We start from the raw sequence: 27,316 nt of genomic DNA on the forward strand, positions 1-27,316 counted from the left end.
CCCGCTGGCTAAAGGCAAATTTCTGCACGTCTATCCTACATCTGTCTTTCCTCAATTTGAATTTATGCCCTCTCAGGTGATTTTTCTGAGCTAGAGGAAGAATCCCATCAGCATTGAGCATGCTTAAACCATTCAAGGCTTTATACACCTCTATCAGATCACCTCGCTGGTGCCTAGTCTCCAGACACTGTAATTTGCAAAACTTAAGCCTTTCTTCGTAAGAGCACCCCTTTGTTCCATTCACTAATCTTGTTGCCCTTCTCTGTACTCGTTCCAGCAGCTCTACATCCTTCTTGAAATGAGGCCTCCAGATCTGTATACAGTACTCTAGGTGTGGCCTGACCATTGCCTTATACAATGGAATAATCACCTCCTTATCCCTGCTGGAAAAATTCCTGTATATCATTGACAATACTCCATGAGCTACTCTTGCAGCCCGTCTGCACTGCTCAGAGAACTTCATATCTGCCTGCACAATCACCCCCAAGTCCCTTTCATTCTCTACCACTGTCAGTGTAGTACCACAGAGTTGATACGTTGCTCTGGGGTTGCTTTTTCCCATGTGTAGTACTTTACATTTGTCAATGTTAAACTTCATTTGCCACCTCTCAGCCAATCTGCTCAACCTTTCCAGATCCTGTTGCAGCAGCATAGTGTCAGTAGTGTCCTTGACAACCCTGCCAACCTTTGTATCATCTGCAAACTTGGACATTAAGCTTGATATACCATCATCAATATCATTTATAAATACAGAAAACAATAATGGACCCAACACTGAGCCCTGAGGGACTCCACTAATCACATTAGTCCACGATGAGCAGTGTCCATTGATTACCACTCTCTGTCTTCTCCCCCTCAACCACCCCTTTATCCATAGCAGCAATTTGCCTCCAATGTCACACTGCTCCAATTTGTGTAGCAGTCTTCCATGTGCAACAGTATCAAAAGCCTTTCTAAGATCCAAGTATATAATATCAAAGTTATTCCCTGCATCCAGTTCTTTTGTGACTGCATCATAGTATCCAATCAAGTTGGTCAGGCAAGACTTCCCCTTAACAAAACCATGCTGTGTCTGAGCTATAACTGAAGTCTTGTCTAAATGATCCTGCAGTGCTTCTTTAACCAGTGCCTCCATTAATTTTCCTGGAACAGAAGTTAAGCTCACAGGTCTATAATTACTTGTGTCAGCCTTTGATCCTCCTTTGTGAATTGGGGTCATATTTGCACATTTCCAGTCTATGGGTACCTCCCCTGAGTCCAAGGAAGCTCTCATAATTATGGCTAAGGGTTTGCTTACTTCCTTTGCTGCCTCCTTTAATATAACTGGATAGATCCCATCCACCCCGGGTGCCTTTCTTGTGTTTATCTTCAACAGTTTCTCCTCCACTTTACTCCCAGTTATTTCAAGATTCTGTAGCTTACTGCTAGAGTTGAATACACCTCTGGCATTCCCCTTGCTGAATAACTCCTCATGTGTGAATGTCGATGCAAAATATTCATTTAGTTTGTTGGCTACCTGAGCAGGATCATCAACACTTGACCCATCAATATCAAGTGGACCAATCTGATTCATCCCCTTCCTTCTAGAGTTTACATAAGTAAAGAACTCTTTGCTGTTTTTCTTTGCATCCCTTGCCAAGGATTTCTCGTAATCTGCCTTCGCCTGCCTAACCTCCTTTGTAACTTGGTTGCATATCAACTTGTATCTATCATAGGCTTCTGTGTCATGTGTTAATTTGTAAGTATCCCATGCATTTTTCTTCTCTGCCATATGCCTCATTAGTTCATCTGACATCCATTTTGGCCTAAACCTTGAACAATATTTCTTAGTTGGTATGTAAAGCCTAGTAGCTTCCAAGATAAGTTCTTTGAATGCTTCCCATTTTGAATTTGCTGTTGGTAACATCATCAGTTGGTCCCACTGTATAGAATTTAAATACTGTCTCAGTCCATCGTAGTCGCCTTTACGGAAGCAATAACCCTTCCCTTTACCCCTAATGGTAGTTACCTCTTTCAGTAAATCCCACTTCAGCACACTGTGATCACTGCCACCTAGTGGTTCATTTATCTGCAGATTCTTAATGCATGAAGAATCACTGCTGATAATCAAATCAAGAGTATTACTCCCTCTAGTTGCCTCCCGAACATGCTGATGTAGAAAACAATCATCCAATAAATCCACAAAAGCCCTGCTAGTGTGTGAGTAACCAGCCCCCAAATTCCAGTCAATATCTGGGAAATTAAAATCTCCCATTATAAGACTCTCTGATTTACTGGCCCACTCTATTTCCCTGTACAGTTCCTTATTATACTCATCAGAGTCATTAGGCCTATAGCACACTCCTACTCTCAATTTTGATCTCCCAATGCTTATGTCACACCAAACTGACTCAACACTGCACTGTCCAGCGATGTCGACTGGCTTCACTTCCTTGGTTTTTATGTGTTTCTTAACTAATAGCATAACCCCTCCCCCCTTCCTATCCTGTCTATCCTTTCTGTAGACGTTGTACTCCCCAAATTGCATTTCTGCATCCCTTATATCTGTGTGACACCATGTCTCTGATATCCCAACAATATCTGCCTTTGATATTTTGAGCAATACCTCAAATTCATCAAATTTATTTACTAAACTCCTAGCATTGGTGTACACGCAAGTATACCTGCACCTGTTTCTATTCTTAGCTACCCTAACACAACCCATGTGTTTACTTGTACCGCAATGGCTCCCAGCAGTCTCTGAAATACCATGCATCTTGTTTTTCAGGCTTCTGCTCATTCTAATAGAAGCAGTGCAAGAATCTCTTTCACCTCTGCCAGTGGCTACTGTCAATCTATTGGTCTTTGTCTCCCCCCAAGCTAGCAGTTTTCCGACCCACCTAACACTGCCTCGATAGCATCAGCAAATATTCTTGCACCCTTTCTATTTAAGTGTATCCCATCCCTGTAGAAGCAATCTCTCCTGTTAACAAGTACAGTCCAGGCTGAAAAAAATTCTACCCCTTGAGCCTTGCACAATCTTTCCAGGGCCGAATTGATCGACAAGGCTCTCATCATATACTCCCTCCTATCGTGTCTGGGCAGAATTGCAGACACTTTCAAATTCAACCCTAATTCTCGGCTTTTGTTCAACAGTGACCTGTACTTGTTAAGTAATTCTGCCGGTCTCCTACTTTTATTGTAAAATAATCTATATAATAATAAATATAATAAATATAAAATAATAAATATATTGTAAAATAATCTATATAATATTGGCGTAAACACAATAGTCTCTTCTCTTTTAGTTGTTGTTGTTGTTGTTATTTGGTTTTTAGGAGCATTAGCAACTAAGGCCATATTGCTCCGAGAATATGCGGTGGTCATTCCTTGACCTTTCCGCATCCTCCGTATTTGGTGGTGACGGGCTGAAACCCCGGTCTAATCTCTTTTAGTGAAGCGTTGCTTATTCGAGGTAGTGCAATACGTGGCAACTCATTGTGGTACCTCCGTAGCCAGGTGGGCAGGAGCAGCAGTGCGTAGCATATGCTTCTTGATTAGACCGGGGTTCAAGCCCGTGACCACCAAATATGGAGAATGCGGAAAGATCAGGGAATGATCACTGCATATCCTCGGAGCAATATGGCCTTAGTTGCTAATGCTCCTAAAAACCAAATAACAAACAAACAACAACTCATTGTGAAGGAAGAGCACAATATGAGATACATATAAAATGATGCTCTTCAAACTACTAATGTAGTTTTTTTGTTTAAGAGTTGTCTATGGTGTGTTTACATCAATATTATATAGATTATTATACTCTTAAAGATATGATGTCTTGTTGCATTTAATTTTACTTAAATATTATCACGTACACCTTCTGGCATCTCTCATATTGTGGGGACACCTCCGTAGCCAGGTGGGAAGGAGCAGCAGTGTGTAGCACACGCTTCTTGATTAGACCGGGGTTCGAGCCCATCAGCACCAAATATGGAGGATGCGGAAAGGTCAGGGAATGACCACCGCATATCCCGGAGCAATATGGCCTTAGTTGCTAATGCTCTTAAAAACCAAATAACATAACATATCATATTGTGGGATTATCTCCACAACTGGATTGTCATGTATGCAATACCAGGGTACCTGCCCACTCACCAATGAAAGGCCAACAAGCCTTGAAACAGTGCTGTCGGGAGAGCCTGATGTTCACTGAGTTTCCGAGAATAGGTAACAACAATCTTCTCTAATGGGCAAGCGTTGCCTATTCAAGGAATTTATTAGCTTTTGAGTACTGTGAGTTGATAGAGTAACTGTCCCTTTCTTCCTTCTATGGCATTCCTTCCTCTACCTCTCCTACTATCACCTTCCTACAACTTTTTTGCTTTCCTAAGTCTAATGGGGATGGTATAAGGATAACAGAGATATTTATCTCATACCATATTTCAAACGGTGCCGTCCGGGTACTTGCCCATCCACCGATGAAAGGCCAACAAGCCTTGAAACAGTCACCAGGGAGTTTCCGAGAATAGGTAACAACAGTCTTCTCTACTGGGGAAGCATTGCCTATTCGAGGAATTTATGTGTTTTTGAGTGGTGTGAGTTGAAGGAGCTACTGTCCCTTTCATTCTTCTATACTGTTTCTTTTCTTCTTCCACTCCTACTATAACTTTCCCTCTACTTTTTGCTTTTCCAAGTCTAATAGGGACAAGTGGATAGTAGAGTTATTATCTACACATATACAAACAAGCCTTGAAATGGTGCTGGGTGGTGCCAACTGAGAATAAGTAACAATAGTCTTCTCTTTTAGTGAAGTTTTGCTTATCCGAGGTAGTGCAATACATAGAAACTCATTGTGAAGGAAGAGCACTATATGAGATACAGATAAAATGATGCCCTTCAAACTACTAACATAGTTTTTTGTTTAAGAATTGTCTATGGTGTGTTTACACCAATATTATATAGATTATTATGCTCCTAAAGATATGATGCCTTGTTGCATTTAATTTTACTTAAATTGTAAAATAAATACATTATTATGTTTGAAGAATAAATAAACAGCAAAATAAATGAGAAGCCAAAAGTCATATTCAGTCATATTTTACTAAACTCTTTTTCCTGCTCTAATCATATTTTGATAAATGTTACAAAATACATTTATCATAAATAATTCTTTTCTATATAAATTAACAGTTTTTCCATCCAGGCTATTTCATCCATCTAGCCAATGAATATTGACAGGATGAATTAACAACAGTGGCAATCTCAGGGTTATCTAGGGAAAGGTAAAGCAGTTAAAGTTAGAGGAGGAACTAAAGCAGTGTCTTGGGGAATCATTAAGCTTTAATGATCATGTAATGCTGAAAAAATTGCACATTATTTTGATCATAGGGGCAAAACCCTCAAACCCTTATCTGGGAATGCCTTGGATATCTTCTTGAACACATACAAGTACTTTAATTAAGTTGGTGTGTTAAAACTATATTCTAGGAAAATAAATTATCTAAGAAAATGTAAATAGTTTGTAGTGTGATTGAAAGTAGATTATAAATTATAAATCTTTTTTTTTTAAAAAAAAGGTAAGTTTTCAAATTTTGAGTCTTTAGATATAAGCCTCATCAAAAACAGTGACTTCAGCTGAAACAAGAGCTCTTAAGCCATACTTATTCCTCTCTTTCCACTCTTCACTCTTCTAAAGTGAAACTGTTAAGCAAAGAAACAGACTAAATAATAAATTTTGTCAATTTTATATTCCATATCAGAAAAATTTTTAAAGGCATTTGGTACTCCTCCCAAATTAGCATTAGTAAGGGCACATGATGCAAGAAAGCAAGCTTATATTGCATCAGCCAAAAAAAAAAAAAAAAACACACACACCCCCTTCTCATTTTACCCATCCACTCACTCCAAATGTTTGTATAGTTCTGCCTTGAATCTGTTTAAGATTCAAGATGATGGAAACAACGACAGATGGAAATTTTTTCTAGCAATCAACCAACTTTTCATCTTCCTTGTTTATTAAATGACCTTCATTTATACATAATTCCTGAAAATTACAGTCTGCAGAAGTTCAAGTCTAACGTCAACAAATATCTTCTTTCGTCTTCTCAACCTCCAACCCAAGCATGGTACTAAGTACAATAGGTTCTAATACCTCTTGTGTTTGGGGTTTTCATAAAAAACCTGTGGCTAAAGGCAAACTTACACACATCTATCCTACAACTGTCTTTCCTCAATTTGAATTTATGACCTCTCAGGAAATTATTCTGAGCAAGAGGAAGAATCCCATCAGTATTGAGCATGCTCAAACCATTTAAGGCTTTATACATCTCAATCAGATCACCTTGCAGGTGCCTAGTCTCCAGACACTGTAATTTGCAAAACTTAAGCCTTTCTTCATAAGAGCACCCCTTTGCTCCATTCACTAATTTTGTTGCCCTTCTCTGTACTCGTTCCAACATCTCTGATATTTCAAATGAGGCCTCCAGACCTGTATACAGTACTCAAGGTGTGGCCTGACCAACCATTGCCTTATACAAAGGATAATCACCTCCTTATCCCTGCTAGAAAAATTCCTGTATATCATCAAGAGTAGCTCATGGTCTGCAAGACACCATGAGCTACTCTTGCAGACCATCTGCACTGCTCAAAAAACTTCATTTTTGCCTGCACAATTTTCCCTAGGTCCTTTTCACTCTACCACTGTCAGTGTAGTACCACACAGTTGATACGTTACTCTGCAGTTACTGCTTCCCATATGCAATAGTTTACATTTGTTAAACTTCAGTTGCCGCTTCTCAGCCCATCTGTTCAACTTTTCTAGATCCTGTTGCAGCAGCGGCATACTCTCATTAGTGTCATTAACAACCCTGTTGACCTTCGTATCGTCTGCAAACTTGGACATTAAGCTTGATATACCATCATCAGTATCATTAATGAATACAGAAAACAACAATGGACTCAACACTGAACCCTGGGGGACTCCACTAATAACATTTGTCCACAAAGAAGGAAATTAATGTGCCTTTTAAACACATCCATACCATAAATTTGAAATTTTACTGAAGGAAATGGCCCTTTTTTTTTTTTCTAGGTATTCATAATTCATTTTATACACATCAAATATGTTATCTTTAAATGATATCATTTCTTCATCCCCCTTCCATCTCCCTCAAATTTGATCAGTTAAAACTTTTCAAGCACTTCTGGGAACAAATTTTTCTTCAATATGTTTCTTCACTTTCTTTCTTCAATTTTTTTTCAATTTAAGCATTTCATTATCTGCTGCACATAACTCATGACATCTCTTATGCAACTTTTGGAAGATTAAAATTTTAGTAATTGTTTATTGAATAATATTAAATAATATTGAATTAAAGAATCGTTTCCAACATCCAGCTCATCAGTGACTCTTTCAAAATAGCTAGACATTTAAGTAGTTAGCTAGACAAAATAGTTAAACAAGATTTTCCCATTATAAAATGCTGTGTTTCTTCAAAATAGCATTTGTACCTAGATGTCATTGTATTGCATTTTTTATCTTTGCTTCCATGATTTTCTTACCACTGAAATCAAGACTGATGGGGCTATAGTTATTTATTCACTCTTCAGAACTCTCTTACAGATTTGTGATATGTTAGCACTTCTCTGGTCAAAGGGAATCTCTTCTGGTATTGATCATGAAATCCATTTTGAGACTGAGAAAATAACGTCTGAGTAGTTAAAGTGAACATTTGTATATGTTACATGCATTCGATTTTCAACATGATAGAAATTCCTGCTCTCACTTCAGTGAGAGCAGGAAGTTCTATCATGTTCAACTTAGAGTCAGATACTGTTATCCAGTGTTCTTAAGTTACTAATATCTTTTTAAAATATATGGAATTACCTGAATAGGCAAATCCACTATCATTTAAAAATCTGAGACGCTGCCAGAACAGCTGTTTTGAAGCTTATTGGCTTCTCATCAGCCTTGTGGTCTCTATTAGTGAACATATGCTGAACTGTAAGTAATGTATTTTGCTTTGAGTGAACATGTTACCCAAGCTTTAGTGCCAAGTATTTGGCATTCAGTCTTCAGCAAGAACAGATGCACTACATGGTGGTTCATCTGATTTACTATAATTTACCTTTAATCACTGAATCGAGTGCATTTGCTCTATACATTACACTACTGTAGGATTGCAGGGGTATTTCAACACACTACTTGAAATAAAATCAAAATTTTTACATGTTATCTACATTAATTTTTTTTTTAAATGTGGGTGCACCCACTATACAATTTAAAACTTTAAATTGTATGGCTTAAATAGTGATGAGTTCATCTATTCAGGTGATGCTGTACAATTTCAAAATTTGAATTGTATTTTAAGATTTTAAATTTTGAATACAATATAATTTTGATTTTAATTCAACTACTAATTTTGATATTAATTTTCAAGTAATTTTTGATTAGAATTTTGATTTTCTGTTAACTACTGCATTGAAATACCCCTGGAATCCTATAGCATTTTCTGTGTACTTCCTATGTCTGTAACATACTTCATTTCAGATACACCATATTAAACATCAATCTAGATTCACATGATGTTTATGTAAATGCTTATTTCTAATTAAATTATATAACTGGAATTTAATTTAATCAAGTTTCTCCTTAATTCATTCTTAGCCAGCTCTCCCCGTCACTACTCAGCCATAGCTAGTGGGCCACATTATGAGGTCTACGCCAATGGTTCCTTGCTTATTAAAAATGCCCAAGAAGAAGATGCTGGATATTATTTGTGCCAAGCAAGCAATGGGATTGCTTCTGGCCTTAGTAAGGTTGTCTTCCTCACTGTCCATGGTAAGTACTGTAATTATATATATGGGATTCTTTTTTTAATCTTTAAACTGCAGAGTTAAAAATATCAACTACAGGGCTATTTCATTTGTCATCTAAATTTACAGTCTTAATTCTTTGCCTTTATATAGTGATTCAAAATTTCTTGTGTACTAAAATTGCTTGTGATTCAAATTTCACATTTTTTTTTTTTTTAATAACAAAAATGTTATACAAATATATTACTGATGAATCACTCTATATAAAGGCAAAGAAGACTGTAAATACCACATTACAGTTTTCTTAAGCCATACTTATTTCTCTCTTTAAACTCTTCACTCTTCTAAAGTGAAATTGTTAAGCAAAGAAACTGACTAAATAATAAATTTTTATCATAACTGGAATACAAATCTTCATATGCTCAAATACAAGCATGTGGAGATTATTTCTAGTATGTTTTAATCTTAATTAGGTAAATATATATATACAGTATGGGACCCTATATTCAGAATTCTGAAATCCGGAAAGTTTGACAAAATTCATGTTTTTTTTCAAATCTAGTTATGTGATGCTGCACCACCCACCTGTCAATGTGAACACAGTAGATTGACAATCTTTTTTTCATGAAAATTTAAATAGCTGCTATGTTTATTCGATAAATGACATTTCCTTTTTATTTACTGGAGTAATTACATTCAATAAATGTGTATATTAGTGAATTTTATCTGTGTGCTGCTCATTTACCCACCCTGTCTATGGCCTTTCTTTGGTGACTTCTGGTAGTGTACTGTTGGATTATGGTGAAAGTTCCTTCCATCATCATAATCCAACAGTACAATACCAGAAGTCACCAAGGAAAGGCCATAGATAGGGTTTTTACCATCCACACATGTTATGGCCATGTTTCAGTGTAGCTCACTGCACTTGTCAGTAACAGCAAAGTGATATTTCAAATTTTTACCATCAGCATAAGAGGAAGCTTTGAGCTTTGCTTTCTCTATACAGCATATCATCCCCTTGGGTGATTTAAAAAATTCCCAAATGACAATACATGACTTTTTCATTAATTTCAATTGGGGCTGTTTTATGTACAAAATTCAGCTGCTCTTTCCCATGACTGACACTTTATTGTCACTGCAAAAATTTTGCCCAAGGACCCAAAAGGATAACTAGCCATTTAAAAAAAAAATAATAATAATAATAAATAAAATAAACAAAGTTAAAGAGAGAATGAAAAGCAAGCAGTGGTTAAAAATAATTTTTTAAATTCGTTTTTAGTAATAACCAGAAAATGTGAAAGACAAATTTTATGACAAATAGCATTTACTACAAATACAATTCAGTCTTAATATACTGTGCCACTCCTAATACTACAGTTAGTAGTAGTAGTAGTAGTAGTAGTAGTAATGACAAATTATGCAAGAAAGCAATATCATATATTGCATTAGTCAAAAAAAAAAAAAAAAAAAAAAACCTACACAATTCGCCCATCTCTATCCTCCAAGGATTTGTTTAGTTCCTCCTTAAGTTTATTCAATCCATCCACTTCCCCACCAGCAGATGGAAGCCTGTTTCAACGATCAACCACCCACTGGCTGAAGGCAAACTTCCACATATCTATCTTGCAACAATCCTTCCTTAACTTGAATTTATTCCCCTTCTTATATGTTAGTCTTAGCAAGTGGAAAAATTCCATTAACATTCGAATGGATCGAGTTTACTCGATCCATTCAATGCTTTAAACACCTCAATCAGATCTTCCTGCAGATGTCTAGTCTCAAGATGCTGCAATTTGCAGAACTAAAGCCTTTGAGTAGGGTAAATACCTCAAAGAAACCTTGGGGGGGGCCCACCAAGCTCTCAGCTGCCCAACTCAGTGCCAGAGTTCACTCTTGTGCATCAGGCAAAACAGTGACAATCTTCAAGGCAGAATGCACTGGTCCCATAGGAGCTAGTTATTGTTGGTGACCCTATTGTCAGAAAAATGGGAAATATATGGGACAATGTTGAAAAAAAACTGCGAGCGAGGGTTAAATTTGAAAGTGTCTGCAATTCTGCCTAGACACAATAAAAGGGAGTATGTGTTGAGAGCCTTGTCAATCAATTCAGCCTTGGAGAGATTGTGCAAGGCTCACAGGATAAATTTTTCTTAGTGTGATCTGTGTTTGTTAACAGGAGACACTGGTTCTACAGGGATGGAATACGCTTAATGGAAAGGGTACAAGAATATTTGCTGATGCTATCAAGGCAGTGTTAGGTGGGTTGGAAAACTGCTAGCTTGGGGAGGGGGGGGGATTCACAGACTAATAGATTAACAGTAGCTGCAAGCAGAACTGAAAGTGATTCTTGAATTGCTTCTATTCGAATGAGCAGCAGCCTTTAAAGCAAGGCACTGGGGATTTCAAGGACTCCTGGGAGTCGTAATGGAACAAGTAAATATATACACTGTGTTAGGGTAACTAAGTGTAAGAACAGGTACATATATACTTTCATGCACACCAATTCTAGGAGTACAATAAATAAATTTGCTGAATTTGAAGTGCTGGTCAAGGCAGATATTGTTGGGATATCAGAGATGTGGTGTCACATAAATATAAGGCATGCAGAATTTGAATCTGGGGAATACAATGTGTAAAGAAAGGACATACAGGATAGGAAGGAGGAGGGATTATGCTAAGAAACACATAAAATCTATGGAAGTGTTTATGGAAATATATTATTTCCATAAAATCTATGGAAAACTGCTAGATTGGGGGGATACAAGGACTAATAGATTAACAGTAGCCACTGGCAGAGGTGAAAGTGATTCTTGCACTGCTTCTATTGGAATGAGCCGCAGCCTGGAAAATAAGTTGCAGGATATTTCAGAGACTGCTGGGAATCATTGGGGTACAAGTAAACACATGGGTTGTGTTAGGGTAGCTAAGAAAAAGAACAGGTGCATGTATACTTGCGTGTACACCAATGCTAGGAGTTAGTAAATAAATTTGATGAATTTGAGGTATTGCTCAAAACATCAAAGGCAGATATTGTGGGGATATCAGAGACCTGGTGTCACACAGATATAAGGAATGCAGAACTGGAATCTGGGGAGTACAATGTCTACAGAAAGGATAGACAGGGTAGGAAGGGAGGAGGGGTTATGCTATTAGTTAAGAAATACATAAAATCCAAGGAAGTGAAGCCAGTCGACATTGCTGGACAGTGCAGTGTCGAGTCAGTTTGGTGTGACATATGCATTGGGAGATCAAAATTGAGAGTAGGAGTATGCTATAGGCCTAATGACTCTGATGAGTATAATAAGAAACTGTACAGAGAAATAGAGTGGGCCAGTAAATCAGAGAGTCTTATAATGGGGGATTTTAATTTCGCAGATATTGACCGTAATTTGGGGGCTGGTCACTCACACACTAGCAAGGCTTTTGTGGATTTATTGGATGATTGTTACCTACATCAGCATGTTCGGGAGGCAACTAGAGGGAGGCAACAATCACTACTGATGATCAACTTGATTTGATCATCAGTAGTGATTCTTCATGCATTAAGAATCTGCAGGTAAATGAACCACTAGGTGGCAGTTATCACAGTGTGCTGAAGTGGGATTTACTCAAAGAGGTAACTACCATTAGGGGTAAAGGGAAGGGTTATTGCTTTCGTAAAGGCGACTACGATGGACTGAGACAGTTTTTAAATTCTATACAGTGGGAACTACTGATGAAGTTACCAACAGCAAATTCAAAATAGGAAGCATTCAAAGAACTTATCTTGGAAGCTACTAGAGGTTACATACCAACTAAGAAATATTGTTCAAGGTTTAGGCCTAAGTGGATGTCAGATGAACTAATGAGACATACGACAGAGAAAAAAAATGCATGGGATACATACAAATTAACACGTGACACAGAAGCCTATGATAGATACAAGTTGATCTGTAACCAAGTTACAAAGGAGGTTCAGCAGGCGAAGGCAGATTACGAGAAATCTTTGGCAAGAGATGCAAAGAAAAACAGCAAAGAGTTCTTTACTTATATACACTCTAGAAGGGAAGGGATGAATCAGATTGGTCCACTTGATATTGATGGGTCAACTGTTGATGATCCTGCTCAGGTAGCTAACAAACTAAATGAATATTTTGCACCGAGGAGTTATTCAGCGAGAGGAATTCACACATGAGGAGTTATTCAGCGAGAGGAATGCCAGAGGTGTATTCAACTCTGGCAGTAAGCTAGAGAATCTTGTAATAACTGAGAGTAAAGTGGAGGAGAAATTGTTGAAGATAAATACAAGAAAGGCACCTGGGGTGGATGGGATCTATCCAGTTATATTAAAGGAGGCAGCAAAGGAAGTAAGCAAACCCTTAGCCATAATTATGAGAGCTTCCTTGGACTCAGGGGAAGTACCCATGGACTGGAGATGTGCAAATGTGACCCGAATTCACAAAGAGGATCAAAGGGCGACACAAGTAATTATAGACCTGTTAGTTTAACTTATGTTCCTGGAAAATTAATGGAGGCACTGGTTAAAGAAGCACTGCAGGATCATCTAGAGAAGACTTCAGTTATAGCTCAGACGCAGCATAGTTTTGTTAAGGGGAAGTCTTGCCTGACCAATTTGATTGGATACTATGATGCAGTCACAAAAGAACTGGATGCAGGGAATAACTTTGATATTATATACTAGGATCTTAGAAAGGCTTTTGATACTGCTGCACATGGAAGACTGCTGCACAAATTGGAGCAGTGTGGCATTGGAGGCAAATTACTGGTATGGATAAAAGAGTGGTTGAGGGGGAGAAGACAGAGAGTGGTAATCAATGGACACTGCTCATCGTGGACTAATGTTATTAGTGTAGTCCCTCAGGGTTCAGTATTGGGTCCATTATTGTTTTCTGTATTTATAAATGATATCGATGATGGTATATCAAGCTTAATATCCAAGTTTGCAGACGATACGAAGGTTGGCAGGGTTGTCAAGGACATTACTGACACTGTGCTACTGCAACAGGATCTGGAAAGGTTAAAGTACTACATATTTCCCATATGTAGTACTTTAACATTGACAAATGTAAAGTACTACATATGGGAAACAGCAACCACATAGCAATGTATCAACTCTGTGGTACTACACCGACAGTGGTAGAGAATGAAAGGGATCTGGAGGTGGTTTTGCAGGCAGATATGAAGTTTTCTGAGCAGTGCAGATGGGCTGCAAGAGTAGCTCATGTTGTATTGTCGATGATATATAGGAATTTTTCTAGCAGGGATAAGGAGGCGATTATTCCCTTGTATAAGGCAATGGTCAGGCCACACCTAGACTACTGTATACAGGTCTGGAGGCCTCATTTCAAGAAGATTTAGAGATGCTGGAACGAGTACAGAGAAGGGCAACAAGATTAATGAATGGAACAAAGGGGTGCTCCAACGAAGAAAGGCTTAAGTTTTGCAAATTACAGTGTCTGGGGACTAGGCACCAGCAAGGTGATCTGATAGAGGTGTATAAAGCCTTGAATGGTTTGAGCATGCTCAATGCTGATGGGATTCTTCCTTTTGCTCAGAATAATCACCTGAGAAGGCATAAATTCAAATTGAGAAAAGACAGATGTAGGATAGACGTGAGGAAATTTGCCTTTAGCCAGCGGGTGGTTGGTTGGAGGAATAGACTTCCATCCTTTTTCGTGGAAGAAGTTGATAGCCTAAATAAGTTTAAGGCTCAGCTGGACAGGTATTTCGAACGAACAGAGGGGTGAAGTGGAAGTGGTTATTTTTTATTTATTTATTTATTATTTTTTTTTTGGCTGATGCTGCATAAGCTTGCTTTCTTGCATCAAACGCATCTACTATAGGAGGGATTATATGTTAAGAGCCTTGTGGATTAACTCAAGACTTGAAGGAATCTGCAAGGCTTTAGGGGGTAAATTTCTATCAGCATGGCCCACACTTGTAGGTAGAAGGAATTTGTTTTGTAGAGACGGGATACACTTAAACAAAGGTGGTGCAAAAGTTTTTGCCAGTATTATTGAGGATACCTTAAAGGTTCAGGGAAACTGCTAGTTAGGGGGGATGTGGGTAATACTGACACGTGTTTATCTGATAATATTGGTCAACGTAACTCTTGCACATACCTTAAGAGTTCTTATCTGTTACCCCAACTGGACGTATTATATAGATGTTATGGGGGCAAAGACGTTTCACGTGAGCGGGTAGCTAATATCAGGGAAGAGAGCCTAAAAAACTTCAAGGGTTGTGTTAGGGTTGTTAAATATACAAGAACAGTAAATCTTAATTGTTTATACAGTAACTTTAGAAGTGTCGTCAATAAAATGAGCGAATTCGAACTGCTGGTTAAAACAAGTAACGCGAACATAATAGGGCTTACAGAGACGTGGTGCCACCCGGAAATTGGGGATGATGAGTTTCAGTACGGCTTGTATGTATTGTATTTGTATTTAGGAAGGATAGGTTAGATAGAAGGGGTGGTGGGGTAATGCTTCTTATCAGAAGCAGCCTGAGTGTGGCGATAGCTTTCCCGGATTCAGACATTTCACATGCTAGTATAGAGTCTGTATGGTTTGAGATCGTTGGAAACAAAGGTATAATGCGAGTAGGAGTAATCTACAGACCAGGTGATTGTGAAGATTATGACAAAAGCCTCTACATGCAAATGGAATGGGCAAGTAAGCGTCAATGTCTTATTATGGGTGATTTCAATTTGCCTCTAATTGATTGGAGTAAATGGGAAGGAAACTCGACATGCGGAACAAAATTTTTAAATCAACTAGATGACTGTTATTTGTATCAACATGTCAGGAAAAGTACTAGAGAAAAGAATATCCTAGACCTCATCATCACACATGAATCAGATGACATAACAGGGCTGACAGTAGAGGAACCAGTAGCAGGAAGTGATCACGGAGTTCTACGGTGGATGATGATGAGAGAGAGGTAGCAGAAGTAAAAGGCAAAGGAATGGGTTTTAATTTCAGAAAAGGAACTTACGATGCCTTAAGGTACTACATGGCCTCTATTAACTGGGTAGATATCACGCAGAGAATGAATACAATTGAACTGTGGTATGCTTTTAAAACATTAATCACAGATGCCTTGAATGAGTATATACCATTAAAAAAATACTCCACGAGAAGGGTTCCAAGTTGGATGAATAGTGAAGTTGCCACATTACTTGAGCAGAAAAAGGTGGCATGGAAAGGTTACAGAGCAATAAAAAGTACTGAAGCCTATAACAGCTACAAGGTGATGTGTAATAGAGCCAGAAAAGGTTCGACAGGCAAAGGCAGTTTATGAGAAATCACTAGCAAACAGAGCAAAGAGGGGGGGGGATAAAGAATTCTTCACATATATAAATTCCAAGAAGAGCAGGACAAACCAGATCGGATCTTTACGTAAGGGAAAGGGGATAGTAATAAATACACCAGCTGCCATTGCAGATGAACTCAACAGTTATTTTGCATCGATATTTACAAATGAAAAGCCTTTTGTGGAAATGGGAAATTGTTGGAGCGAAGTTAAAAAATATGTAATTAATGATATTGAAATTTCGCAAGATTATTTAATGAGAAAACATTCGAGCCTACAGACCAATAAGGCTCCTGGAGTTGATGGAATATACCCTATAATCTTAAGAGAGGCGGCAAGCAAGTGCATTGAACCATTGAGGCTAATTATGTGAACATCACTAGACCCTGGGGGGATTCCCTTGGATTGGAAAAAGTGCAAATGTATTTCCCATACATAAGGGTGGCTCTAAAAGTGAAGTTGGAAATTATAGACCTCTCAGTCTGACTTCAGTAGTAGGGAAAATCATGGAGGCAATGATCAAGGGTGGAATTCAGGATCATTTGGATTGAATTGAAATTCTCAAGGATACTCAGCATGGTTTTGTAAAGGGAAAATCATGTTTAACAAATCTGGTTCGCTATTTCGAAAGGGTCACTCACGAGCTGGATTTATGGAATAATTTCGACATTGTTTATTTAGATTTCAGCAAAGCTTTTGACTCAGTCCCACATGAGCGGTTGCTTTATAAGCTGGAACAGGTTGGAATCACTGGGAAAATCCTTAGATGGATGGAAGGATGGCTTCAGAGCAGGAGGCAGAGGGTTGTGATAAATGGCTATTCCTCAGATTGGGTTGATGTAAGAAGTGGGGTTCCCCAAGGATCAGTATTAGGACCACTGTTATTTTTAATTTTCATAAACGACATTGATGAAGGGATAGAGGGCGTGATGTCTAAATTTGCAGATGATGTTAAAATTGGTAGAGTAGTTAATGATCACTGTCAAGCTGAGCTTCTTCAGAGAGACCTAGAAAGACTTCAGGAATGGTCAGAAAAATGGCAGCTGTGCTTTAATCCAACAAAGTGTAAGGTATTACACCTGGGAAACAGTAATCCCAAAATAACTTATTCACTTGGTGGAGTTCAACTAAACCCAGTACTGGAGGAAAGGGACTTGGGTGTTACGATACGGTCAGACATGAAATTCTCTGATCATTGTAAACAGGTTGCAAGGAAGGCCCATGGTGTCCTATCGATGATCTATCGAACTTTTGCAAGTAGAGATAGGGACGTGATAATCCCATTATATAAGGCTTATGTTAGACCACACTTGGAATACTGTGTTCAAGTACGGAGACCGCACCTAAAGAAAGACATCGAGCTTCTTGAAAGGGTGCAAAGAAGGGTAACTCACCTGGTGAGATCGGCAAAAGGGCGTCCTTATGATGAAAGCCTTCGAATATGTGGGTTGCAGAGTTTGGAAACTAGACACCTTAGAGGAGATTTGATTGAGGTGTTTAAGGCTCTGAGAGGCATCAGTAAAATGAATGAGGACAAAATTTTCAAGATTATAAATGATGCTAGAACTAGGGGACATAAATTCAAGTTACGGGGGGAAATGTTTAGATTGGACTGCAGGAAGTTTTATTTTAGCCAGCGAGTTATAAATTACTGGAATAAGTTGCCTTCATGGGTGGTAGAGGCCGACAGTTTGGGGAAATTCAAAGGTCATCTGGATAGTACTTTCGGGTGAGGGAAGCGCATAGGATGATAGCTTTAATTTCCTTTTTATTCACTTTTTATTTTATTTTTTTTATTTATTAATTATTATTAATTAGTTATTTATTTTATTTATCTATTTATTTATTTTTTTTTGTTTTTATCATTGTTTTGTTCAGATTTTTTTTTTTTTTTTTTTTGGCTGGTGCAGCATAAGCCATAGGCTTTCTTGCACCATGCGGCCGTTACTAATACTAATACTAATGCTAATGCTAATGCTAAAGTGCATCCAGTTGACATGGTTGAACAGTGCAATGTTGAGTCAGTTTGGTATGACATAAGCACTGGTAAAGCAAAATTGAGAGTAGGACTGTGTTATAGGCCTAATGACTCTGAGTGCAATGAACAACTGTACAGAAAAATAGTGGGCCAGTAAATCAGAATGTCTTATAATGGGGAATTTTAACTTCTCAGAAATTGAATAGAACTTGTGGATTGGTCACTTGCACACAGACTTTTGTAGATTTATTGGATGATTGTTTTCTACAGCAGCAGCATGTTCAAGAGGAAACAAGAGTGAGTAATACTCTTGATCTGATTATCAGCAGTGATTACACTGGTCAACATATAAAATGTTATGAAAGCAAAAATACCCAATCTTGATAATTTCATGCTGCTGAACACGAAAATCACATTAAATTTGTCAATTGGCTCTTGTTTTTGAATTGCAGTTGTGATCTCATATTAGCGAGTTACTCTACATTATCGATTGAGGCTGTTAGCAAAACACATGACAACACTGCAGTTTCAGTACCACCCCACTCCTATCACATGTTCAGCAACTGTCTCCTCACTCTGCATCACATGATAAGTTGTTGCCTCAAATGCATCTTCAACTCTGTTGCAGTAATCCTCGAATACAGCTAGGAACTGGGCGATTAGTTCTCAATTAACGGTTGTTCTGTGTGTGGTTCCTAGTTTTTGAACAGTATTTGTCATTTAAGATTAATATGTCCTGTAATTGTGTGAATAGTCAGGATGACTTCTGTTATATATGTGAAGAAGTCACATTTGCTTTGAGAACATGTCCCTTAACTCGGTCCATAGAAAAAGGCCATAAAAAACTCTTACTTCTTGTACTTTGGGTTTAAAGTAGGCAACTAGGACAAGAACTGGGCTCTACACATACACTGAACTACCTGTTCATCAAAACTCAACACATGGATGAATCAAATGGGAATTGTTATGTCTTTTGCAGTGCTCGTGATATGGAGGGAGTTAACAATCACACATACTGTTACTTTTGTATGGTGCCTCCTATTAGAAAAGGGATGACAGTGAAAAAAAAAGTGGAAGGTGATGTACCCAAATATACCATCTACATTCGACCTGTGCCTAACATTGACAAATGCAAAGTACTGCATATGGGTAGCAATAACCAAAGAGAAATGTACCAACTCTGTGGTACTACACTCAGGGAAGTGGAAAGTGAAAAAGACCTGGGGGTAATTGTGCAGTCAAATATGAAGTTCGCTGAGCAGTGCAGATGGGCTGCCAGGGCAGGTCATGGAATCTTGTCAATGATATATAGGAATTTTGTTAGCAGGGACAGGGCAGTGATTATCCCATTATACAAGGCAATGGTCAGGCCGCACTTAGTACAGGTTTGGAGGCCTCATTTTAGGAAGGATGTAGAGAGTTGCTATACAAAGAAGGGCAACAAGATTGGTGAGGGGGAACAAAGGGGTGCTCTTACCAAGAAAGGCTTAAGTTTTGCAAATTGCAGCACCTGGAGAGTAGGCGCCTGCGAGGTGATCTGATTGAGGTGTATAAGGCCTTGAATGGGTTGAGCAAGCTGAATGCTGATGTGATTCTTCCTCTTGCTCAGACTGAGAACCTGAGGGGGCACAGTTTCAAATTGAAGAAAGATAGTTGTAAAATCGATGTGCGGAAATTTGCCTTTAGCCAGCGGGTACTTGATTGGTGGAACAGGCTTCCATCTTTTGTTGTGGAAGCTAATAGCCTAAATAAATTTAAGGCTGAGCTGGGCAAGCATTTGGAATGAATGGGGGGTGAAATAGGAGTGGGGTTATTTTTTTTGGCTATGCTGCATAAGCTTGCTTTCTTGTATCGCATGCCTTTACTAATGCTAATGCTAAAGGCACCAACCCACCCCTTGAGTACTGCATACAGGTCTGGAGCCCTCATTTTAGGAAGGATGTAGATGTGCTAGAATGAGTACAGAGAAGAGCAATGCAATTAGTGAGTGGAACAAAAGGTTATGGTTACCAAGGGTAACCATAACCCTTTGAGATGGTGAGGGGAACAACCGAGGGGTGCGCTTACCAAGAAATGCTTAAATTCTGCATATACACTGTGCTGCCGATTTATTAGGTACACCCTTGCTGTGCACCCAAATGGTTTGTCTCACAATGTTGCAAGTCACATGACCACAGTTGTGGATATAAATACAGCAGAACAACCTCTCTAGTATCAGTTAAGTGTACAAACCATAGCAAGATTGGGAAAAAGGAGTGATATGGTAGTAGGTGCAAGACGTGCTGGTCAAAACATCTCTGAAACGGCAGTTCTGAACTTTATCAGCATATCAGTGTATCAGCATATCTGGAGACAAGGCACCTGTGAGGTGATTTGATTGAGGGGTATAAGGCTTTGAATGGTTTGATCAAGCTCAATGCTGATATATTTCTTCCTTTTGTTCAGATTACACACCTGAGGGAGCATAAATTCAAATTGAGGAAAGAGAGTTGTAGAATTGATGTGCAGAAATTTGCCTTTAGCCAGTGGGTGGTTGATTGTTGGAAAAAAATTACATCCATTTGTGGAAGTTGATAGCTTTAATAAATTCAAGGAAAAAGTGGTCAAATTTTTGGAATGAATGGATAAGTGAAATGGATAGGAAGGGTTTTTTTCTTCTTTCTTGGCTGATGATATAAAAGCTTGCTTTCCTAGGCCCATTGTTTTTTCTGTATTTATCAATGATATCAATGAATGTATATCATATGCCTCTACTAATGCTAATGCTTTCTAGGTAAGAGCATCCTTTTGTGCCCTTCTCCAGTCTGATTGCCCTTCTTTGCAACCATTCCAGCAGATCTACATTTTTCCTAAAGCGAGGTCTCCAGACCTGTATGCAGTATTCAAAATAAAACCTAACAATGGCCTTATATAAAGGGTTAGTCACCTCGTTATACCTGCTAGCAAAGTTTCTATATATCATTGACAAAACACCATGAGTTGTCATGGCAGCATGTCTGCACTGCGTCAGAGAATTTCATGTCTGACTGCACAATTATCCACAGGTCTTTTTCATTCTCTACTACTCTGAATATAGTACCACACAGTTGATAAGTTACATATGCGAAACAGTAACCACAGAGCAACGTATCAACTCTGCAGTACTACACTGACAGTGGTGGAGAATGAAAAGGACCTGGGGGTAATTGTGCAGGCAGATATGAAGTTCTCTGAGCAGTGCAGACGAGCTGCAAGAGTAGCTCATGGTGTCTTGTCAATGATATACAGGAATTTTTCTAGCAGGGATAAGGAGGTGATTATTCCCTTGTATAAGGCAATGGTTAGGCCACATCTTGAGTACTGTATACAGGTCTGGAGGCCTCATTTCAAGAAGGATGTAGAGCTGCTGGAACGGGTACAGAGAAGGGAACAAGATTAGTGAACGGAACAAAGGGTTGCTCTTACGAAGAAAGGCTTAAGTTTTGCAAATTACAGAGTCTGGAGACTAGGCACCGGCGAGGTGATCTGATAGAGGTGTATAAGGCTTTGAATGGTTTGAGCATGCTCAATGCCAATGGGATTCTTCATCTTGCTCAGAATAATCACCTCAGAGGGCATAAATTCAAATTGAGAAAGGACGGATGTCGGATAGATGTGCGGAAATTTGCCTTTAGCCAGCGGGTGGTTGGTTGGTGGAACCGACTTCCATCACTTGTTGTTGAAGTTGATAGCCTAAACAAATTTAAGGCTCAACTGGACAGGTATTTCGAACGAACGGAGGGGTGAAATGGGAGTGGTGTGTTTTTTTTTTTTTTTTTTGGCTGATGCTGAATAAGCTTGCTTTCTTGCATCATATGCCTCTACTAATGCTAATGCTAATACTCTGGGGTTACTGCAACTTGTATGCCATACATTGCATTTGTCAATTAAACTTCAGCTGCCATTTCTTAGCTCATGAACCTAACTTTCCTAGATCTTGTTGCAGTAGCTCACTTTGATGACTGTCCTTGACCACTCTGCCAATTTTGGTATCATCTGGAAACTTAGAAATTAAGCCTGATATACCTTCATCAATTTAGCATTAGCATTAGTAGAAGCATATGATGCAAGAAAGTAAGATTATATAACATCAGCCAAAAAAAAAAAAAAAAAAAGCACAACCTCTTCCCATTTCACCCATCCATTCACTCCAAATGTTTGTCTAGGTCTGCCTTGAACTTATTTAAGTTATTGACCTCCACTACAACAGATGGAAGTTTGTTCCAACTATCAACTACCTGCTGACTAAAGGCAAATTACCACACATCTATTCTACAATTGTCTTTCCTCAATTTGAATTTATGTCCCATGAGCTTGCTCAAACCATTCACAGCCTCATACACCTCAATTACATCACCTCGCAGGTGCCTAGTCTCCATATGCTGCAATTTGCATAACTTAACCCTTTCTTGGTAACAGCTACCCTTTGTTCCACTCACCAATATCATTGCCCTTCTCTGTACTCATTCCTGCAGCTCTACATCCTTCCTAAAATGAGGCCTCCAGACCTGTATGCAGTACTCAAGGTGTGGCCTGACCATTGCCTTATGCAAGGGGACAATCACCTCCTTATCCTGACACAGGATGTACCAAATACAGTAGAAACATACATGTTTGCTGATGATCTCATTATCTCTTGTAAATCCCAAACTTTGAATACCATTGAAAGGCAACTTCAAATTTTCATAGCTAAAATAGAATCATGGGCATTACGGAATGGTTTCTCTCTAGGATGAAAAGAAAAGAAATCCACTGCAATTCATTTTTGTAAATAACACAAACTATATACGAACCAGAAATATATTTTAAAAAATTCCTGATTCCTGTTACCAACAAGTTCTGTCTATTGAGGTTATACTTAGACAGTAAATTTAAGTTTGCTTCTCATATAGCTTATCTGCAGGCAGTTTGTCTTAAAAAAACTGAATGTCTTAAGAGCAGCCTCTGCTATGTCCGGGGATACTGATAGAAGCTCTCTCCTACATCTCTATAGAGCTTTAATAAGATCATGCTTGGATTATGGGTCACCGGTCTACTCCACAAGGAAAGTTCCCTACTACGTCTGGACACCATCCAGCATAGTGCCCTTAGGATAGCTGTGGGAACCTTCAGAAAATCCCCTGTTCACAGCCTGTATATTGAGGCAAATGAACCTCCTCTTCATCTCAGAAGAAAAACTTTATTGTGCAACTATGCAGCAAAGATTAAATGTAATCCATACCACCCCAGCTGGCAGTACTTGTTTGACCCTCAGTTCACCATGCTATATCACAACAAACCCAACAAAAAACCACCCCACAGGGCTTCAATTGCAAGAACTCTTACTCCATTGGGATATTACCTTTCAGAACATATTCGAGGATCTTGCTACTCCAGAACCTCCCTGGACTGATTTCTCACCTCTCTGTGACAATTTCTTTTTAAGATGGGGAAAATCCTCCCTGGCAAATATCACCTTTCGACAGCTACACAAATCGCATTCCTTGGCCAACTCAGAGAAAGTACAAATTTATACTGATGGCTCCAAAACAGATGCGGCTGTAAGTGCTGCAGCAGTTTCTTCCACCTTCTCAGTAGCTCTATCTCTTCCTACTGAAATCAGTATCTATACCGCAGAATTATTTGCAATAAAACTGGCTCTAGACAACATAATAAACTTCCATATTGAGCAATCTCTTATATATACAGACTCCTTAAGCGCAATAACTGCCATTCAATCTACTCTTTGTCCCTATCTCCCTATTCTTAAAGACATCAGGTCTAAATTATCTTACTATCAAACAGACAACCAGAAAATTACCTTCTGCTGGATCCCTCCCTGGCCATGTCGGCATCCCAGGTAATGAACATGCGGATTCCGCTGCTAAATATCCCAAATCTGGATTTTCCAATCAACTGAAAGTGCCCTACACTGACTACAAATCCATTATAAAAAAAAAACATGTAGAAAACAATGATCTCATCTCTGGCAAGCTCAAATCAATAATAAATTGTTTCAGATTAAAAAAGAGCCACAACAGTGGTCATCTAGTTTCAGGAGAAGCAGATGACAAGAAGTGATTCTGGCAAGGCTCCGCATCGGTCATTTGCATCCAACTCGCCTATATTTGCTAATGGGAAAGAACCCTCCTCAGTGTTTCTTTTGTCAGTCGCACCTAACAATAAAACCTATATTCATTGAATGTTCTGAACTTTCAACGGTCCAAAAATCCAGCTTTAGCTCCATATCCAACTTACCTTTAACATTATCACTTATTCTTGGTAATAAAGCAAATTTGGAGGAACTGTTTCAGTATTTAAAATGCACAAATTTGTATTATTATATCTAATTATAGTAATGTGAAATTAGCAATAACTAAATCAAGAACAGGTACAATATGGCCCAAGAGGCCCTTGTGCCAAAAAAGCTCAAATACTACTACTACTAATCCCTGCTAGCAAAATTCCTCTATATCATTGACAAGACTCCATGAGCTACCCTTGCACCTGTCTGCACTGCTCAGAAAACTTCAGATCTGACTGCACATTTACCCTTTCATTCTCCCCTATCCTGAGTGTAGTAACACCCAGTTGGTACGTTAATGTAAGGTTACTTCTACCCATATGCAGTACTTTACATTTTGCAATGTTAAACTTCAGTGGGCAGCTCTCAGCCCATCTGTTCAACTTTTCCATATCCTGTTGTATTAACATACTGTCATTAACAACCCTACCAACCTTCATATCATCTGCAAACTTAGACATTAACCCTAATATACCTAGACCGGGGTTCGAGCCCATCACCACCAAATAGGGAGAATGTGGAAAGGTCAGGGAATGACCATCGCATATCCTGGAGCAATATGGCTTTAGTTGCTAATGCTCCCTAAAAACCAAAACAACAAAAACAACCTAATATACCTTCATCAATATCACTGATATTGATGAAGGTATATTAGGTTGGGCCCAACAGTGGGCCCAATACTGAACCCTAGCGAATCCTTACTAATAACATTAGTCCACAAAGAGTGGTATCCATTGATTACCACTCTCTGTTTTCTCCCAATCAACCATCCTTTTATCCATTGTAGCAATTTGCCCTTAATGCCATACTGCTCCAATTTGTACAAAATTTCATTGATAAAAACTGAATGCAGCAATGGGCACAGCATTGAACCTTGGGGAACTCCACTAATAAGATTAGCCCATTGATAACCTCTTTCACTTAATCCTTTTATCATTAGCAGTAACTTGCCCTTAATGCCACATGCTCCAGTTTGTACAGCTGTCTTTTATGTGTATCAGACAGTATTAAAAGCCTTCCTGAAATCCAAGTATGTGATGTCATAATTATTTTTTGCATTTAGTTTGCTGGTCATTGCATCATAGAAATCTATCAAATTGATTAGACAAGACTGCCCCTCAGCAAATGCATTTGTGATTGCAGTATAATTGAATGCCTGTGCAGACAGTTCTGCATGTGTGTGTGTGTGTGAGAAGAGAGAGAGAGAGAGAGAGAGAGAGAGAGAGAGAGAGAGAGAGAGAGAGAGAGAGAGAGAGAGAGTGTGAATACTTGAACAAATGAATGGTAAGTATATATTTGCACAACTGAACCAATATTGTTTCCTTGTAAGAGTTTAAAATAAGCATGCAACACTGAATTTTTTTGCTGGATTTAGTTTCTTTATTATTATTTGAGCCTTTTATTTTTATGTTTATTTATCATATTAAATGTAATAATTTGACTTAATTAGATATTTCCACATCTTATCTTTGGTCAGAATCATTTAATCACCATTGATTGCATCACATTTTATTTGCTTCTGAAAGCAAATGTGGTAATAAATATTTAAGATAAATTAATCTTTTCATTAATTTATTTAACACTGAGAAATTTTTATATCATTAATAGTCTGATTTAATTTTTTTCCTTGTACAATGCTTATTTTTCCTTTTTTTTATATTATTACTTTTGTATGCTGGATATGCATAATAGCTGTTTTCACAGAAATTCATAAACAGTTTATGCAATGCAGCAGAGTAGTAATAGATGCTATATTAGTAAAGTGAGATGAGATCATATACACCAGGTTACTGTATGATTAATTTCTTAAATATTCATATAAAAACAATATTAAAAAAAAAGAATATTTTTAGTATTTATTTAAAAGGAATAGAATAAAAGCATTGAATATGTACAGTGGAATTTTAATTAAATTAAACCTATTTTGAGGCATAAAGTAAGGGAAGGCAACGTTAGCATTCGCATTAGTAAAGGCATATGATACAAGAAAGCAAGCTTATACAGCATCAGTGAAAAAAAAAAAAAGAAAAACCCTTCTCATTTCATCCATCCACTTGCTCCAAATGTTTGTCTAATTCTTCTATTCAAGCTATCAACTTCTACAATGACAGATGAAAGTTCGTTCCAGCAATCAACCACTCGCTGGCTAAGGCACATCTATCCTACAACTGTCTTTCCTCAATTTGAATTTATGCCCTCTCAGGTGATTATTCTGAGCAAGAGGAAGAATCCCATCAGTATTTAGCATGCTCAAACCATTCAAGGCTTTATACACCTCAATCAGATCACCTCGCAGGTGCCTAGTCTCCAGACACTGTAATTTGCAAAACTTAAGCCTTTCTTCATAAGAGCAACCCTTTGTTCCATTCACTAATCTTGTTGCCCTTCTCAAGGTAGTGAAGAATGTTGTACAGTTTTAGATGCATTAGTCACTTAGACCATATTGCACTGTTGTATATTATGTGTATTCAACTCTGTTTAATATATTTACCTCCAGATCACTCTGACACTATGAGTCTGGAACTCTAGAAGTGGTTAGTAACTATCTTTCATCAAACCTCCCAATAGTGGTTGGCGGAGGCTTTAATATGCCTATCCCAAGTCAAGCAGCAGCACTTTCGAATCTGACCTCAAGAGCCTTCGAACATTGCCAACAAGAGATAACCAAGCTTTAGATCTCCTTTTTTCACAATCTTACAGATATATCAATTCTACAAAACTCATTTACTTTTTTATTCTGACCACTTGCTTATCACCTGTTTATTATCTGTTCCTCCCAAGGATACAAATTGAGAATCAGTTCATCTTGTTCCCTTGTCTTCTCAACTGATATTCTGTATTAATTGCTGAAGCTTTAAATTGTGATTCATCACCGCTCAAATTATAACTGTGGGACTTTGTTACTTGAGGACAGCTGAAAAGCCAGTGCA

General features: G+C 38.3%; 1 protein-coding gene across 1 annotated transcript in view; it reads left to right on the plus strand.

Annotated features, from left to right (window-relative positions):
- Window positions 1–27,316, plus strand: part of LOC150080136 (cell adhesion molecule Dscam1-like) — a 1,047,872-nt gene that overhangs the window by 389,899 nt on the left and 630,657 nt on the right. The window contains 1 exon segment of the mRNA XM_090381929.1: window positions 8,645–8,818. Coding sequence (XP_090238055.1) covers window positions 8,645–8,818 — 174 coding nt within the window.

The sequence above is a fragment of the Mastigoproctus giganteus genome, chromosome 9, assembly GCF_048544385.1.
Source record: "Mastigoproctus giganteus isolate SK-2022 chromosome 9, ASM4854438v1, whole genome shotgun sequence".
Classification (NCBI taxonomy): Eukaryota; Metazoa; Arthropoda; class Arachnida; order Uropygi; family Thelyphonidae; genus Mastigoproctus; species Mastigoproctus giganteus.